The sequence below is a fragment of the Boleophthalmus pectinirostris genome, unplaced genomic scaffold, assembly GCF_026225935.1.
Source record: "Boleophthalmus pectinirostris isolate CB_2022bp ecotype Guang Dong unplaced genomic scaffold, ASM2622593v1 HiC_scaffold_21, whole genome shotgun sequence".
Lineage (NCBI taxonomy): Eukaryota > Metazoa > Chordata > Actinopteri > Gobiiformes > Gobiidae > Boleophthalmus > Boleophthalmus pectinirostris.
The window spans coordinates 37817382-37835762 of record NW_026571175.1 but is presented as its reverse complement, the minus strand read 5'-3'; the positions used below and the strand labels follow the sequence as shown (position 1 = coordinate 37835762).

The 18381-nt window shown below is 41.4% G+C and overlaps 1 protein-coding gene across 2 annotated transcripts in view; it reads right to left on the bottom strand.

Moving 5' to 3' along the window:
* pdk4 (pyruvate dehydrogenase kinase, isozyme 4) overlaps positions 1 to 18381 on the bottom strand; it is a 32853-nt gene that overhangs the window by 11602 nt on the left and 2870 nt on the right. For both annotated transcript variants that reach the window (XM_055157252.1, XM_055157254.1), the window contains exons 2-4: positions 12310 to 12450; positions 2695 to 2767; positions 328 to 512 (exon numbers count right to left, since the gene is read on the bottom strand). In XM_055157252.1, coding sequence (XP_055013227.1) covers positions 328 to 512; positions 2695 to 2767; positions 12310 to 12450 — 399 coding nt within the window. The remainder of the gene's footprint in view (positions 1 to 327; positions 513 to 2694; positions 2768 to 12309; positions 12451 to 18381) is intronic.

The window sequence follows — 18381 nt, the reverse complement described above, 5'->3', positions numbered from 1 at the left end:
TAGTAGTAGTCAGTAGTAGTAGTAGTAGTAGTAGTAGTCAGTAGTAGTAGTAGTAGTAGTAGTAGTAGTAGTAGTAGTAGTAGTAGTAGTAGTAGTAGTAGTAGTAGTAGTAGTAGTAGTAGTAGTAGTAGTAGTAGTAGTAGTAGTAGTAGTAGTAGTAGTACTCACTGTGCTGGTTCATGAGCATGCGTGTGGAGATGTAGTAGTAGTAGTAGTAGTAGTAGTAGTAGTAGTAGTAGTACTCACTGTGCTGGTTCATGAGCATGCGTGTGGAGATGTAGTAGTAGTAGTAGTAGTAGTAGTAGTAGTAGTAGTAGTAGTACTCACTGTGCTGGTTCATGAGCATGCGTGTGGAGATGCGGCTCATGTAGAATCGGTCTAGAAAGTACTGCACGTTCTGGTTGGTGACCGGGTCGACTCCGAAGGCGTCTTTATACTCGAGTACTCCCTGCGCCATCGTGGGCATCACGTTGTTGTGGCGACTCCGGATGGTGATCAGCAGGTTGGTGAAACTGGGCACAGAGACCAGGGCACAGGCTGGTGAAGCTGAGCACGAACCTTTGAATTACCCCAAAGTTTGACCAAACAGTTTTATTACAACAGACCTTTTGTGCTGAATAAAATGTGTGTATAAATGTCACATCATCATCACCAAAACCAACAAACTCCACAAAGGAGAAACATTCTACATCAGGAGAGTCAAACTCAGTTTGTTCCGGGGGTCGTATCCAACCGACTTTGATCCAAAGTGTCCGGATCAGAAAACTCATGTCATATAAACCCCAAAAATAACAAGAAGTTCAAATATTTGTGCAGAGAAACACAAATCTATTACATAAATCTTTTTGAATTGATGAACTCTTTCTTATTATAATATTATAATATTATGAACAACCTGAAACTTTAAGAAAAATACAATTTCAACACAAAGTTTGAACATGAACTTGTCTGTAAACAGGAATAAGTCCATTTTTGTTGTAAAATCCTGCACTCGGCTCCACTTTTCTCATGTTGGACATTTTTTCTGATGAGGGTGTCACGGTCAACAGTCAAAACCATCGTCCTTTAAGAGCGTTTGGAAAGAGACAAGTCTTCATTTGTGCTGCTCTGGTGGGAGGGGCCACGTACAGAGACGCTGGAGACGCTGCTGTGATAAACACCACACAAAATTAACATTTTAATATTTATTTATTTATTTATTTATTTATTTGAGACAGGGACAGGGCACAATTTTCGCATTAACCTTGACAGGAGAGATGCATTGTACATCAGGTTGTAGCATCAGTGCTAATTTCCACCTGTCGTCCCTGGACAGGTTCATTGATTGATTGTATTTAACTAACCTTGACTATCAACTGTTCTGGAGACCTGGAGCATGTTTTGGGTAATAGAAAATATCATTCAAATATTTGAGTAGAAAATCAGTCGAGGGCCACATTAAAGGTCTTGGAGGGCCAGATCTGGCCCCCGGGCCGTATGTTTGACACTCCTGTTCTTCATGAACAATTTATCCACAACTATCATGAGTAAAAAGAACAAAACTTAAAGAAAACGAACGACAAGTCACATGAGTCACACAACAAACTCAACTCATGTTCTGATCCTGAAGAAAACAGAAGGAACTTGTTCACTCAGACTCGTTCAACTGTTACTATTAAAATCAGTTTCATGATCAATATTTGCACAGACACAGAGATTTGTGCAGTTCGACGTCTCTGCAGATCTGAGTCGTGCTGCGATACACACACACACACACACACACACACACACACACACACACACACACACACACACACACACACACACACACACACACACACACACACACACACACACACACACACACACACAGAGACACACACACACACACACAACACACACACACACACACACACACACACACACACACACAGAGACACACACACACACACACACACACACACACACACACACACACACACACACACACACACACACAAAGGACTCGTTGACTAAAGTCCTCGTTCAGCCGAGCCAAAGTCTCAGCTGTGGACAAACGTACGAGGCTTTAGACGAGATCTGAGCTTGGACATGGTTCTGAAGTCCCAGTGTGACCTCCTCACCGCCTTAATGTTTGATACGTTTCAGAACATTAAATCTCCTTGTTGTGGATGTAAGAAGTGTGTCTGTTTTGTTTTGTTTGATTTATGAAGCTGCTGGAGAATGACACACATTTACACACACATTTACACACACATTTACACACACATTTACACACACATTTACACAGAAAAACATTAACAGGAAGTTCCACAAACCTACAGCGAGACACTTCAGACGCTGTGAAAAAGATCTATTCAGTACAGATCACAATATTAATATAATTTTGATGTTTTAATCTCCTGTTTTCTTTGTTTCTGTTTGGGTTGGAGCTGCATTTTAAGCCAGTTTTTTACCAGAGCTGTGTCAGAACCACAGACTGTGAATATAAATGCTGCGGTCCAAACAGGAAGTGATCATGGGCTCCACCAGCTCTAGCTCCAATTCACTTTGTATTGAAAAAGTGTAGTTAGCAAAGAGATTTGACCAACAGCATTTTTACAGTCTACGGTCCGACTCAGAAGTGAAGAAGACGAGGAGACGACGGCGAGTGGTTCTGTATTCAGTGTTTCTGTTCATCAGGGTAAAAATCTGTGAAGAGAGAAAGAGCCTCACTTTTTCAGGACGTCTTTGTCGTAGGGATCCTCCTCCAAGAAGTCCACCAGGTCCAGCAGGCTCTGGGAGTACCTGAGGAGCACCCGCAAAAACAACAGCTTTAGTCTCATCATTACACTGAGAAGAAACGTCACGACCGACTCGGAGCACAGCAGCACACGAGCAAGTCTTCAACGTTTATTAAAATCATAAAACACAAAATGAACAACACATTAAAATCTAAAATAATTAAAATAAAGACTATTTAAGAGTTGTGTTCGTATGAATGTTTGTTTGTAGTGTTGAATATTTTTGATGCCTTAAAATTAGCGTTAGGATTTGAGACACAATTTGATTCCTAAACAAAAAAGTGTCCTCCGCTCCAGAATTAATTTTATTTCTGTACTTTTTAAACATGTTTTCAGTCGCGTCCGTCGTATCAACTCTGTTCCTTTGTATCAAAATCAAGTCTGAAATGTGAGAACCATGAGAACATCAGTCCAGATGTCAAAAGTGGAAACAGGTCGTTGTTTAGCAAGTCCCAAGTCTTTGGTCTTAAGTCCGAGTCAAGTCCCAAGTCTGCGGTCCACAAGTCCAAGTTGAGTCCAAGTCCTTAAACTTAAATGTTCAAGTCTTTTCAAATCTTCAGACACAAAGACATTCAAAAGTTCTGCTAAATAAGCCGTGTTTACATCGATTTCTATTGTGAATTTACTAAACCTTTGCACAGTGTTTCGACATCAACCACGAAGACGTTTCTCCATTTTTAAAATTCATATGAATTTCATTCTGTTAAATGAATCTCACAAACCTCAGAGAACAAGGATCATTTAAGCCAAAACTGATCTTACATCCAAACAATCAGGAACAAAGCAAAAGAAAATTGATCTACCAGAAGAATCAACAAGTATTAATGAGATTAAACAAATTAAGATCCACACATCAAAGTCCAAGTCGAGTCTCAAGTTAAATTGGCGACTTGAGTCTGACTTCGAGTCCAGGTCGTGTGTTTAAAGTCCCACCTCTGCCAAATGAACATAAAGATCCACAGGAGTCATAAATAAAACTGTCACAGACACAAACGTGTTATGTGCCTAAAATAAATCCTCTCACTGCCTCGTGTGAGTCAAGAGTTTGATTCTAGAGTCACGGAAAAAACAAACACCTGAGAGAAAAACACTGTTACACTTTATGATCCGACTTATCGGTTTGATGGTTTAGATTTGAGGCGCACAGATAAACACAGATAAACATGTGAATAAAACATGTGAATAAGACATGTGAATAAAACATGTGTATAAAACATGTGTATAAAACATGTGTATAAAACATGTGAATAAAACATGTGAATAAGACATGTGAATATACTGTTTATTTCCACATGTAGGTCTATAGCGAAAGAAAAGTCAAAGAGGTCGACCACAGCCAACTGCAACAACGACACTTCACACTTCCTCTGACGACAACAAACTGGGGGAAAGGTCACAGACGGAGAGAGAGAGAGAGAGAGAGAGAGAGAGAGAGAGAGAGAGAGAGAGAGAGAGAGAGAGAGAGAGAGAGAGAGAGAGAGAGAGGGGGAAGGGGATGGAGAGAGATGCAGGGAGATAAATATAGGGAGGGAGCGAGATGGGAGAGAAAGCAGAAGAAAGAGAGACAACAGGAATAGAGAGAGAGGGAGGGGAGTAGAAAGAAAGAGAGACGGAGGGAGAAACAGAGAGAGAAAGAGAAGCAGCTGACTTCACCTCCCTGTGTCCTTCCGGTTTCCTCTGTGTCACTGACTCCAACTAAACCAGGAGCTCAAAACTGCAGCTCCAAGAGGTTTTCTGAATCTACAAACTAAAATTAGATGAATAAAATGACTATTAAAACTATAAATGTATCATTTTATTATTACTCCATTTCTTGCATCTGCGAAAATGAGTAAATGTTTGTAAAGGTTTCCTCAACTAGAGACATTTTCAGCTTTAAATATTTACCGTATTTCTCAGACTATAAGTGGCACTTTTGTTCCTGGTTTGTGTGTTTCCTGTGACTTCTGTGTTCAGATGTTTTTGGTGAAGTGTGGAGAGGTTCTAGTCTTGTGTGTGAGGATCTGCTGCTCCTGTTCCTCCTGCACCACTGTCACTTGGCTCTACTGCGCATGTCTCCTGCAGAAAGAGCCTCTGTCCTGCTGCGAGTCGTGAAATCTGCAGCTGAAAACGGAAATCGAGCAGCTGCGCAATTATCATCAGAACCACTGCAGGAAAAGTTTGGATGGTGTTTGTGTTCGTGGAGGAAAGACAAACCCAGACGACGGAAAAGCTGGGAGCAGCTGAAGTGTTTTCTTCCCAAAGACGTAAATCCGTTGGTGTTTCTGTCCAATCAGAACCTCCCCCCAGACGCTCACACACATGAAATAAAAAACATTTAGTCTCCGTTCAGACTGCAGAGCTTAACGCTCAATTCCAATTTTTTTGTGAAATCCGATGTTTTTTCGAGGTCGTTCACATTTCCAGTTAATGTGAACGAACTTAAAATCTGGTGTGGGTCACTTCAGGTGCAGACTGAACGCAGCCTTAGTCCACGTTTACATGCTGAGGGTCTAAACAGAAACACAAAAGTGTCGTCGCGTCTTCACTTTTTCTTGGTGGTTTAGTCGAGTGTTTTCAGGAGTAAATCTGCTGCAGACGGTGACACAAAAGTGTGTGAATTGGATTGTGTGTGTTTGTCTTTGGACATACAGAAGTTTTCACTCCACACATTTTCATCAGCTCCTCCTTCCACAAAGTCGTCCCACCATCCACTGGTTCTCCAGGTCTGGTCCAGATCCGTCTGACTCGACTGAGACGACCTGGTGCGTCCAGAGTCTGACAGAGGTGATTGTAGATCTTCTCTGTCACTAACAGTGTCTCTGCACATTCTACACATTTGTTGGGATGTTTGTGTGTCCTGTTTGTTTGTGACGTAAACTCGTACACGACCTGAGCACATGTGACCAGAGTTTTGTGTCTTGGTCAGTGGAGACAGAAACTCTACGGTGGAGAATATTCAACTTTTACACTCTGGAGGTGGGTTCAGATTTTTGTGTTTTTAAGCCCCAAAAACTCCGTCACCGTCTAAACGAAAGACACTTCCCATCAAATATTTTGTCATTTTTACTCACAAGTTAACGCACTTTTCCACAGAAACCTCAGTTCAGAATTATTATTTTCATGTCAGCTCCAAGGAGAATATTTTAATTCAGAACAATTGAGAATTAAAAATCATCATGTAAACGTGTCTGTGTCTGGTGTTTACTTTATTAAACCTCCTTTAAAGGTTGTACAGAGGATTTTTTTGAAATACAGCGACAGTCCTTTTTCAGATGTTGTGCATGTGTGACACCTCCTTCCTCCTCCACAGCCTCAGTAGAAACATCTCCTCCTCCCGCCTCTTTACTCTAGAAATCACACTTGTTTACATCCAGTGCACGTTCAGAATTACTGTTGAAGTTTCCTGTTTAGAAATATTTTATCGACCGACGCGTCAGTTTTTAGACCCTTCGTCTGCTTCATTCACGCCATCGCTGGAAGAAATCTCCAAGAATCACCTCAGTTTGTCTTTGCACCTTTTCCCCTTCTCTTCTTCTTTCAGCGACCTCAAAAACGAGACTATTTTTGCGGCGAACTGGTCGTGGATTCTCGTCCAACATCGCGACAAACTTTGTGCGAAATGCGACGAAGCGACAGTTTGAAAAAGCCTCTAAGAACCGCTGCATAAACCAGATAATCCCCACACGCCGATGAGTCAGTTACACTAGAAATGAAGGGAGTTTGATTGACGACCAAACAGCCAATAGAAAATGAGGGAGCCTCGTTTTCTATTGGCTGATGTTTATCTGGCCTCAACACGTCCACAGTTGATAGATTTTAATTTTTTTTTTTTGGTCGTCATAATTACAAAGCTGCTGCGTCTCTGTTATGGTATTTTAAACTTTCACTGACAATTTAAAACTTAAAAATCCTCCACATGACCTTTAAGAAACCAAAACACTAGAGAAAAACAAAAGCCTGTGTTCTGTAACATAATGTACAGAGTGGATGTTTTTTTGGGGTGTGGCAGGGAAACGGCCAATCAGAGCCTGGGGTCATGTGATGTGTGGACATGTGACCTTCACACCAGAACCACTCCACATGCCAGAGTGTTTATGCACAGACGACCGAGCTCTGACTCTGCACACGTGAACCATGAAGAGACACAGGACACACACACACAACACACACACACACACACACACACACACACACACACACACACACACACACACACACACACACAGAGTCATCCTGGTGATCACAGGAGGTAAAGACGTGAGGCTGAAGACACGACACAAACTGTGACTGCACCAGTCGACTCAACGTTTGTGATAAAAACAGGTTTTGGATGAGTTTTAAATCACATCATTTGAGGAAAATAACTCCGATCGTCCCATAAATATAATTCAGAGTTCTCACTGACTGGACGGAGGTGATGAGCTCACTGCTGTGTTCCAAACAGGAAGTGAACATGGGGACACTTCCGGCTCCACTGACCCTGGCTCCAGTTCCATCAGAATCTTCTCTCGCGTCTCTGTACCTGCTGCTGTGAGCCTCTGTGTTCTGGTCTTAACCTCACGCTGTCCTCAGGGTCACATTGACCCGAAAAGAAAAAAATAATTCTTCCCGCTCTCTCGGGGCGGATCAATCAGACCCAAACATTTATTTTCTCACCTAGTGAGAATTTATTTGAAAGTAAATTTTTGGGTCTGATTGACCTGACTGACCTGGGATCTATGTGACCAAGATGTTTGTATTAATCTCCTCTACAGGATCATGTTGGAGTTTGGATTTTGCTGTTTAGTCTGTGAATAAAATCATACTCCTCATCAGCACTGAAGTCCTGATTTTTACTGCACCAAAAGCTCAGTTTATGTTCAGGCCTCGTGAAGCTCAGAACCTCCAAAAGTCACCAGCTCTGACTCAGGCTGCAGCAGGTGTAGGGACACAGTTCAGTTCAGTTCAGTTCAGATCAGAGACGTTTTAGGTTTAAACTCACTGAATTTCAAACAGAAAAGAGATTAAACTCTCACTGTGCCTTTAAACGTTTGTCTTTGACAGTGAGTGTGAATGTGACCCTCACACGACACCGCAGTATTTATACTACACACTACACACACACACACACACACACACACATACATGTACACACTACACACACACTACATATACATATACATACACTACATACAGGCCTCACGTGGACAGAGACACTAACAACAGCCTCAGAACAACAACATGAAACAGGAGACGGGACACACTGTTCTGTACAACACACACACACACACACACACACACATGGACACACACACACACACACACACACACACACACACACACACACACACACATGCACACACACACGCACATGCACATGCACATGGACACACACACACACACACATGGACACACACACACACACACATGGACACACACACACACACACACACACACACACACATGGACACACACACACACACACATGCACATGACACACACACACACACACACACATGCACACACATGCACATGGACACACACACACACACACACACACATGCACATGGACACACACACACACACACATGCACACACATGCACATGGACACACACACACACACACACACATGCACACACACATGCACATGGACACACACACACACACACACATGCACACACATGCACATGGACACACACACACACACACACATGCACATGGACACACACACACACACACACACACATGCACATGGACACGCACACATATTTGTGCAGAATCATTCCAGTTCCAGTTCAGGACGTTCGGCTGTGAGTTTGTTCAGTTTGTGTTTTACATTCGTCTTCTACATGTGCAGCTCCACAGACTCGACTCTTTAATATTCACGAAGAACTCGTCTGTGATTGGTTCAGAGTTTCCTGCAGCGTTTTATAGTTAGAGCGACGCCACGACAACGACAACAACAACAACAATGACAACGACAACAACAACAAATATAGCCGCAAGCGGCGATGATCGGCCCTCGCGTGCGCTCACGCCGCGCCCCGCCCCGCAAACGCCGCGCCCCGCAAACGCCGCGCCCCGCAAACGCCGCGCCCCCAAATGCGCGCCCCGCAAACGCCGCGCCCCCGCAAACGCCGCGCCCCCGCAAACGCCGCGCCCCGCAAACGCCGTGCCCCGCAAACGCCGCGCCTCACACTGACCCTAATAATCTTAAACTTAAACCTTATCCTAATCATAATCCTAACCATAGCCCCAACCCTAAACCTAAAAATGTTAAATTTAATTTTCTGCAATTTTCAAAATTTGGCAAAAAAAAAAAAAAAATCCAAGATGGTGGACTTCCGGTTTGTAAAGGGGCGTGGTCACAATATACATTTTTGTTCTTATTGCCATGATGCATGTGGATACCAAATTTTGTATATCTGTGACAAATAAAACCTTATTTTTACATACAAATTTTCTAGGGGGCGCTATTGCACCCTTTTTTATATTTCCTTACATTAATCTGTTCAGGGTTGAGGTGTAAAGTCACGATTAAAATTTGAGTGAAATTGGTCAAAGTTTGTGCAAATTATCAGTCGTTGAAGTTTGATGGTGAGCCCTAAAAACGAACCCGAAATTTGCACCGTTGCCACGGCAACACCGTGTGACCTTTTAAAAAGCTTTTAACAACTTTTAATGTCCCACTTGTCTAGATGATACAGAATGATTCTGTCTGGGTCAAACGCCCAAGGACGAGTTCGTTCAAGTACGAGGACAATCTCGATCAATCCAATATGGCCGCCTTCCTGTTGGTTGCCGAGCAACCGCGTAATATACTTTTTTGTTCCTATTCCCATGATGCATCTGTGTACCAAATTTGGTTTGGCTACGCCAAAGTTTTTGTTGGGCCTATTGGCAAGGGCAGATGTTTGGCCTGTCGCCATGGCAACACGATGGGAAATGGCATGGGGTCGTCATTGACTTTTTTGATCAAGACCATGTCATGAATCTGTGTACCAAATTTTATATGTCTACAACAAAGTAAATGTTTGCACTACCATGCAATTTCCCTAGGGGGCGCTATAGCGCCCATCTGAGATTTTCTTATATAAATCTGTTCAGGGTCGGAGTGTCAATCAACGATTGAAATTTGAGTGAAATCGGCCATAGTTTTGTGCCAGAATTTGTAGATTTTACCAATGGAGAGTTTATGCCATCGCTATGGCAACGCCATAAAAAATATGACATGGGTGTCATTGACTTTTGGATCAGGATGCCAAAAGGGAATTTTGTGCAAAATTTCAGAAATTTTTGAGCAACTATTTGGGAACTAATGATTTTTTTCTATATTAAATTTTGTTTCAATCTATAGGGGGCGCTAATGCACCAAATTAATAATTTTCACATGAAGTAGCTTCAGGTCAGAGAGTTTAACAAATGTTTCAAATTTCATTGAAATCGGAGTTCGTTTGAGCAAATGGGAGCAATTTGTAAATGTCCAAAATTGTGTGCATTTTTTGTTGCTTCACTGCTCAGAGATCGTAAGACGTGTGTGAACAATTTGGATAACTTTTATTGTTCTACGTCTTGAGATGATGTGGACCAAATTTGAGCTCGTTGGGGTGAACGCCCTCGGAGGAGTTCGTAACAGCTTAGCAAATTTTAAGCTAATATTACTGCCCCCTAGTGGAGCACACGGTGTTGGCGTAATAATATTTTTTCCTTGTCTTGACATGATCGACTTCTGTGTCAAATTTCATGATTGTACGAACAAGTTTTTTTTTGTGTCATTCGTATTCCCTAATGCATTTTTGAGTCGTTTGGTGGCGCTGACGAGCCATTTTATTTATGTTTGGAAAATGGAAATAGCCAAAACGTAGGGAAGCGCGAGTTTTACCAGATGGCAAAATTTCAGGACTTTTCGTCATTGTTTAGTGGGTGAAAAATGGGTGAGTTGGTTAGGAGAAAAATAATAAGAAAGAAAGAAAAGAAGAAAGAAAGAACACACACACACACACAGACACGACACACTACACACACACACACACACACACACAGTACCGGCCTCCACATCCAACATTTGATTATGACAACAACATTGAACCTGTTTAGACCTGGTTTAGACCTGGTTTGTTAGGTTTAGTCTTTTTTACCTCCTGGTTTAGTCCCGTTTTAGTCCGGTTTAGTCCTGGTTTAGACCTGGTTTAGACCCGTTTAGTTTAGACCTGGTTAGACCCGGTTTAGTCCTGGTTTAGTCCTGTTTAGTCCTGTCCTGGTTTAGACCTTTAGGTTTAGACCCGGTTTAGACCTGGTTTAGTCCTGCTGTTTAGTTGTGTTTAGGTTGTGGTATCCAGTAGGGTTTGCTGTGGTTAGTCTGTGTACTGCTCAGTCGTGTAGTGTGCACTAAGTAGTATATACTACAGTAGTAAAGTAATAATTGCAGTAGTATTGTGTAGTCTGTAGTAGTAGTAGTAGTAGTAGTAGTAGTAGTAGTAGTAGTAGTAGTAGTAGTAGTAGTAGTACCAGCTGAGTAGTAGTAGTAGTAGTAGTAGTAGTAAGCTGAGTCTAGTGTAGTAAGTAGTAGTAGTAGTAGTATAGTAGTAGTAGTAGTAGTACCAGCTGAGCAGTAGTTTGAGGACGAGTCTGTGTAGTAGTAGTAGTAGTAGTAGTAGTAGTAGTAGTAGTACCAGCTGAGCAGTAGTTTGAGGGACGGTGTGCTGAGTCTGTAGTAGTAGTAGTAGTAGTAGTAGTAGTAGTAGTAGTAGTAGTAGTAGTACCAGTAGTAGTAGCTGAGCAGTAGTTTGAGGGACGGTGTGCTGAGTCTGTAGTAGTAGTAGTAGTAGTAGTAGTAGTAGTAGTAGTAGTAGTAGTAGTAGTAGTAGTAGTAGTAGTAGTAGTCCAGCTGAGCAGTAGTTTGAGGGACGGTGTGCTGAGTCTGTAGTAGTAGTAGTAGTAGTAGTAGTAGTAGTAGTAGTAGTAGTAGTAGTAGTACCAGCTGAGCAGTAGTTTGAGGGACGGTGTGCTGAGTCTGTAGTAGTAGTAGTAGTAGTAGTAGTAGTAGTAGTAGTAGTAGTAGTAGTAGTAGTAGTAGTAGTAGTAGTAGCAGCTAGTTTGAGGGACTGTGTGTAGTAGTAGTAGTAGTAGTAGTAGTAGTAGTAGTAGTAGTAGTAGTAGTAGTAGTACCAGCTGAGCAGTAGTTTGAGGGACGGTGTGCTGAGTCTGTAGTAGTAGTAGTAGTAGTAGTAGTAGTAGTAGTAGTAGTAGTAGTAGTAGTAGTAGTAGTAGTAGTAGTATAGTAGTCCAGTGAGTAGTTGAGGGACGGTGTGCTGAGTCTGTAGTAGTAGTAGTAGTAGTAGTAGTAGTAGTAGTAGTAGTAGTAGTAGTAGTACCAGCTGAGCAGTAGTTTGAGGGACGGTGTGCTGAGTCTGTAGTAGTAGTAGTAGTAGTAGTAGTAGTAGTAGTAGTAGTAGTAGTAGTAGTAGTAGTAGTACCAGCTGAGCAGTAGTTTGAGGGACGGTGTGCTGAGTCTGTAGTAGTAGTAGTAGTAGTAGTAGTAGTAGTAGTAGTAGTAGTAGTAGTAGTAGTAGTAGTAGTAGTCCCAGCTGAGCAGTAGTTTGAGGGACGGTGTACTGAGCAGTTTGTCGGGGAGGAAGTCGATCTCCTTCATGATGTTGGCGAATCGGACGGGAAGCTCCTGACGCAGGAACACGAACGACGTCTTCTCACACGCGTTGGCCGAACCTGTCACATGACACACAACTCAGGTCATGTGATACACAACTCAGGTCATGTGATACACAACTCAGGTCACACGACGCACGACTCAAGTCATATGAAAAAGAAAAAAATCATGACTTTTACATTAGCCATGTACATGATGCTTTTTGTTTTTTTAAATCTGAATTAAATATTTCTGAATAAAAATTTTCTTGTTGTTTCCATGTAAATTGAATTGTTGTTTGGTGTTAAACTGGTGAAATGTTTTTTATTTCATGTGTGTGAGTGTCTGGGGGTGGGGAAGGTTCTGATTGGACAGAGACACTGATGGATTTCTGTCTTTTTCCTCAGTCTTTTTTCTTAAACAGATGTGGGGAGGAGATCTGGGCCGAATGGATCAAAAATATATCTGGATATATTTTGCTGTCTCGATATACGATATATATCTCGATATCTGTACAGGAGAAATAACTTAATAAAACTGAAAACTGCAAAAACAAATCTGCCAAAATCCACAATGTTTTTTTTATTTTTATTTTTTATTGAAGTGCAAGATGTCCGCAGTTCATGTTGGAACAAAGTGCTTCTGCCACATTTAAGATAAAACAACTCAACTCAAGCTCATCTTTACATCAACTCTGTAACCACGAGAAACATGAACATGAACTTGAGTTCCTTCAGCAGAAGATCAGGAGGTTCTTTATTTGAACAGATCCATGTTCTTCACCAGCGTCAGGAGCTGTGAGGTTTAATCCCACAACGATCCCCAACGATGCAAACACGACTGTACAAGTGACACTGCAGCAGATTATTATTCAAATCTTCTGCATAAATAAACTTTACATGACTAAACTTTATAAACTTTATGACATTTAAACAGAACGACTCTAGATCCACATCAGCTCGTTTCACATGATCATGTGTTTAATACAGATTTGACACGTGTGTTTATGTTTAACAGAAACGAAATTTAAGCACATGACTCATTTGCATAAACAGTTGTTTCCTTGCTCCACTCAAGCAGTTCAGCTTCTGTTGGACTAAAGAACTCACGACCGGATGTGCTGCTGATGGTCTCGTCTGTAAACGGTGGAGAAGGTTCGTGGTGCTACTTGTACTAGTAACTTTCGATGTTCACGGAGGCAGTGAGGAGTGAATGAGACACAAGCAGCAGAATCAGAGCCACGGGGCCGAGCACAGAGACGCAAACGAGTGAAGCGGCAAAATCAGAACTGAATATAAACATTATATCGATATTTACGATATGTCAGAATCCATATCGAGTTTAAAAAAATATCTCGATATGTTTAAAATATCGAGATATCGAACACAGATAGTCGAGACCGATTCCCTGTAGTCCCACTTTATGTTCTAATCTACGAAAAGAAACGCTCTGTTCTAAGGTCGATTTAACCAAACGTTCGTGTGTTTTAAGAAGAGAAAACACCAAAACGCTTCTGCGAGGCCGACAAACAAACCACCTTTACCCCTGAACAACTTAAAAAAACTGGACATTTTGGATGAACTAAAGAAAGAAAGACGTCGTGGAGCTGAAAAAGTCAGAGAAGTTCAACAACAAAACGCAAATACAGGAGACGGAAAAGGAACAAGAGAAAAGCACGTGGCTGGTTTGACACTTTCAACGACAAACGTAACAAATGAAAATGAAAGTGAAAGTGGGCGCTGCTGGACACGGCGGGACACGGGGGACACGGTGGGACACGGTGGGACACGGTGGGACACGGTGGAGATCCTCCTCAGGACTTTCCTACACGAGCAACTTGGAACAAACCACCCACTTACTTCAGAATTAAGTTTCATTCCAAACACTCATTTTCATTTGGGATTAAGTGTTTACATGATCTTTTTAAAGAGGAATTTACTTTTATTCAGAATCAAATTATTTTTATTCATAATTAAAGTTCTCATGTAAACGTGGCAGTTCTGTGGTTGGCTGCTCTTGTGGCTGACTGGCCGATAAACTGAGCACTTGTTAAACTTTTTACAAGTTTAACTAAATATTAAGAGGTTTTGAGCAGCAGAAGTGCAGCGTGTGCGGCTCAGAGGACACAAGTTAAAGACTGTTGGACTGTGTGATTTTTTTGCACTTTTATTTGTCGTGTCTGTACATAAATATTGTCGTGTCTTGTACTTTAATGTTTGTCCTTCTCTTCTACTCCTGGGACAGAGAGAAACGTAATTTTGATTCCTGTCTATGTGGAATGAAAATTTTGTTTCTCTCTGTCCTGTGTGACGTTTGTGTTTGAACAAGATGAACCTGATATGAGTTTTAAAATCTTGGTCAGATCAGAGACTCAGACTCACCACAAAAGTCAGAGTTTGTGTTTTTCTCATTGACGCTGCAGTTTGTATCCAGTCTGACGTCACCTCGAGCCTCTGCTCAGTTTCATTTCTCTCCAACTCCAGATCAGAAATCAGAAAACACTAGACGATTCACAAAAACCCCAGAAGTGTGAGTTCGGGCTCCAGCCAATCAGAGAAGAGACAGACATTCTGTGTTGGCGACGATTCTCCAGATCCTCGAGGATTTAAAGTCTGAACAAAGAGAATGTTTGGTGAATTTGATCTCGGGGAAAGACGTTATTGTTCTTCTTCCTACAGGATTTGGAGCTTTACAAACGTCACGACCAAACAGCAGCGACTGGTTCAATAAAAAAAAGTCCCGTCTCCTGTCGAGTGAACGAATCCTAATGCTGCAGGTCACACAGTTTCCACCAAGTGAAACCAGCTCAGGAATCAGACTGACGGTTTGGAGCCTTAAGTACAACAGAGCATAAGGGTCAGATAAAAAAAAATAAAAATGCTGGCGCTACGAGAATAATATTACGAGAATAAAGTCGTAGTCAAAATAAAGTTGTTATATTACGAGAAAATCGAGGACTCAGAGAGTTTGAGTCTGAGGCTCTGGAGCATTTGGAGCATTTTGTAAAGGAGAAAAATCTGTGTATCATTTGTTCATTTGACTGAAAAAGGACTGAATCAGGACTAAATCAGGTCTGAAACCAAACCAGAACTAAGACCTGGATTGAGACCAGGACTTAGACCGGGACCAGACCAGGACTAAAAGCGGTTTAATCCTGGTTTAGTCCTGGTTTAAATCACGGAAACGGGAAACAGTGTTTCCATAACTTTAAAATGTGACGCGGGAATATTGCACCACATATGGACTGAACCAGGACTGAACCAGGACTGAACCAGGACTGAACCAGGACTGAACCAGGACTGAACCAGGACTTAACCAGGACTGAACCAGGACTAAACCAGGACTGAACCAGGACTGAACCAGGACTGAACCAGGACTGAACCAGGACTGAACCAGGACAGGTGATCTCAGTCCCGGTCTGGTCCTGGTATCACGGTTTGGTCCTCGTCTTGTCCTGGTCTCAGTCCCAGTCTGGTCCCGGACCTGGTTCAGTCCTGGTTCAGTCCGGAGGTGCAAATAATGAAGAAAATTGTTCTTTGTCTTCTTCTTCTGCCGCATTTTTCACTTTGACTTTGAGTTTATTACGACTTCATTCTCGTAATATTATAACTTTATTTTAACTTCGACTTTATTCTTGTAAAATTATGACTTTAATGTCAAAATGTTACGTCTTTATTCTCTTAGCGCCAGCATCTTTTTTATCTGACCCTTACACTCCGTCACACTGTAAAAAGTGACATCAAAGTTCATTAAAATGACTTAAATTTAAAACATTTGACTTAATTTGAGTCGATTCTACGGATGGAACAAGTGTTTTTCTTAATTCAAGCAATATTGAGTTTTGTTTCTTATTTTATGTGCAAAAAGTAGTTTTTTTATTTGTTTATTTGAAGTGCAGTAAGACGTATCTTCATATTTTAAGAACAAAAAGTCTTGTTCTTCTGGCAGATCATTTTATTTCATTATCAAATCATGATAAAACTTTCTTAATTCAAGTCATTTTAACTTGTCTAGATTTGATTTTTTGCGGTTTAAGTTCTTCCTGAAGTAAAGTAAGTCTCTGAAAACACCAAATGAAAAAGTATCAGCAGAATAGATTTAGTTAAAATGAGTTTTCTGAAGATTCCCTGTGTGAAACTCGTTTATTAAACATAATGAAGTTGTGAGATTTAAGTCGTGTTCTGTTGTTGTTCTCGTCACAAACGCGTCTGCAGCCGGAGTTTTGTGTCTCAATGTGAAAAAACTGAAAAGAAAACCTGTGGGGATCTGATCTGTGAGCCGCTCCCGCCCAAAAACACAACACACACGAGGTCGAGCACTTTGACCTTTGACCCAGAGCTCCGCCCGCTGCCGTCGGCCCCGGAGGAAGAAGGAGGAGGAGCCACGACCCAGAAAACAAGAACAAGAACAAGAAAAACAGAAGTGACAGAGAAGACGGAGGAGGGAGGAGGACCTGTGTGTCTTTCACTTTTCAAAATAAAAACAAAAATACAAAACAACAACAACTATTTCTTCATTATTTGTCTCTAAAATCAAAATGAAAAAGAAAAAAAAGAGATAAAGACTTTTGATTCGATTTTGTGTTTAAATGAAAAATGGAAAAAATGGAAAATGGACTGAACGAGGACTAAACCAGGACTGAACCAAGTCTGGGACCAGACTGGAACCAGACCGGGACGGAGACCAGGACTTAGACCGGTACCAGGCCAGGACCAGACCAGGAAAGAAAATGGTTTAGTCCTTTTTTAGTCCCGGTTCAGTCCCGGTTCAGTCCCGGTTTAGTCCTGGTTCAGTCCCGGTTCAGTCCTGGTTTAGTCCTGGTTCAGTCCTGCATCACAGTTTCACGTAAACGGTGCCGTTATCCAATTTTTCCATTTTTCATTTAAACACAAAATCAAAAACTGAATCATTATCTGTTTGTTTTTTTTTTTTCATTTTGGTTTTGGAGACAAATAATGAAGAACTAGTATTTATTTATTTTTTCTTATTTTTGTTTTTATTTTGAAAAACGAATGAATGAACGACACACAGATTGAGGATGTTTACAGGAGCAAAGTTCTCACGATACTAAAATTTAAATCTCATTTTTGATTCTAAAGGAACAGACTCGAAACTCGATCCTGATTCTGATCCCAAAAAAACCTCTTTCTTTAGACGATCTCCTGTGATTTTCCACATTAAACGGTAAAACTTTCAGACGTATAATCTCAGCGTGCGGTGAAACACGAGCAGCAGCAGCTTCTTCACACAGGACACAGGCTGTAGTCAGACTGGCTCCAACTAGTGTCTCCGCTCAGTTTCATTTCTCTCCAGCGACTTGATCAGGAATCAGAAAACACTAGATGATTTAAAAACACCTCGGAAGTGTGAGTCCAGACATCAGCCAATCAGAGAAGAGACAGACATTCTGTGTTGTCGACGATTCTCCAGAAGAGAAAGACGTTATTGTTCTTCTTCCTACAGGATTTGGAGCTTTACAAACGTCACGACCAAACAGCAGCGACTGGTTCAATAAAAAAAGTCCCCGTCTACTGTCGAACGAACGAATCCTAATGCTGCAGGTCACACGGTTTCCACCAAGTGAAACCAGCTCATCAACACACTCAAGAAAACTCCACCGACATGAACTTCTACATCCAGAACAACTGGACACACTCCTGTTTCCACTCATGTTTCTGCTCTTCACACTCTGCATTATTTTACAAAAACAGCGACTTCACTTTATTCTGGTTGAAACTGTGCATGTCCTTTGTTTGTTTATTTTATTTATTTATTGTGTTTATTTGATGTATTATTTATTTGTTATTTATTATTACAGTGTTGTAGTTTTTAATTCACACATTTGGAGTTCGGGCTCATGTTTGTTACAACCTGTGATTGACAATAAAATCAATTCAACTTTGACTTATTTTCTATTCTGTTCCCAAGTGTCGTTATGTGGACCAGGACTAAACCAGGACTAAACCAGGACTAAACCAGGACTAACCAGGACTAAACCAGGACTAAACCAA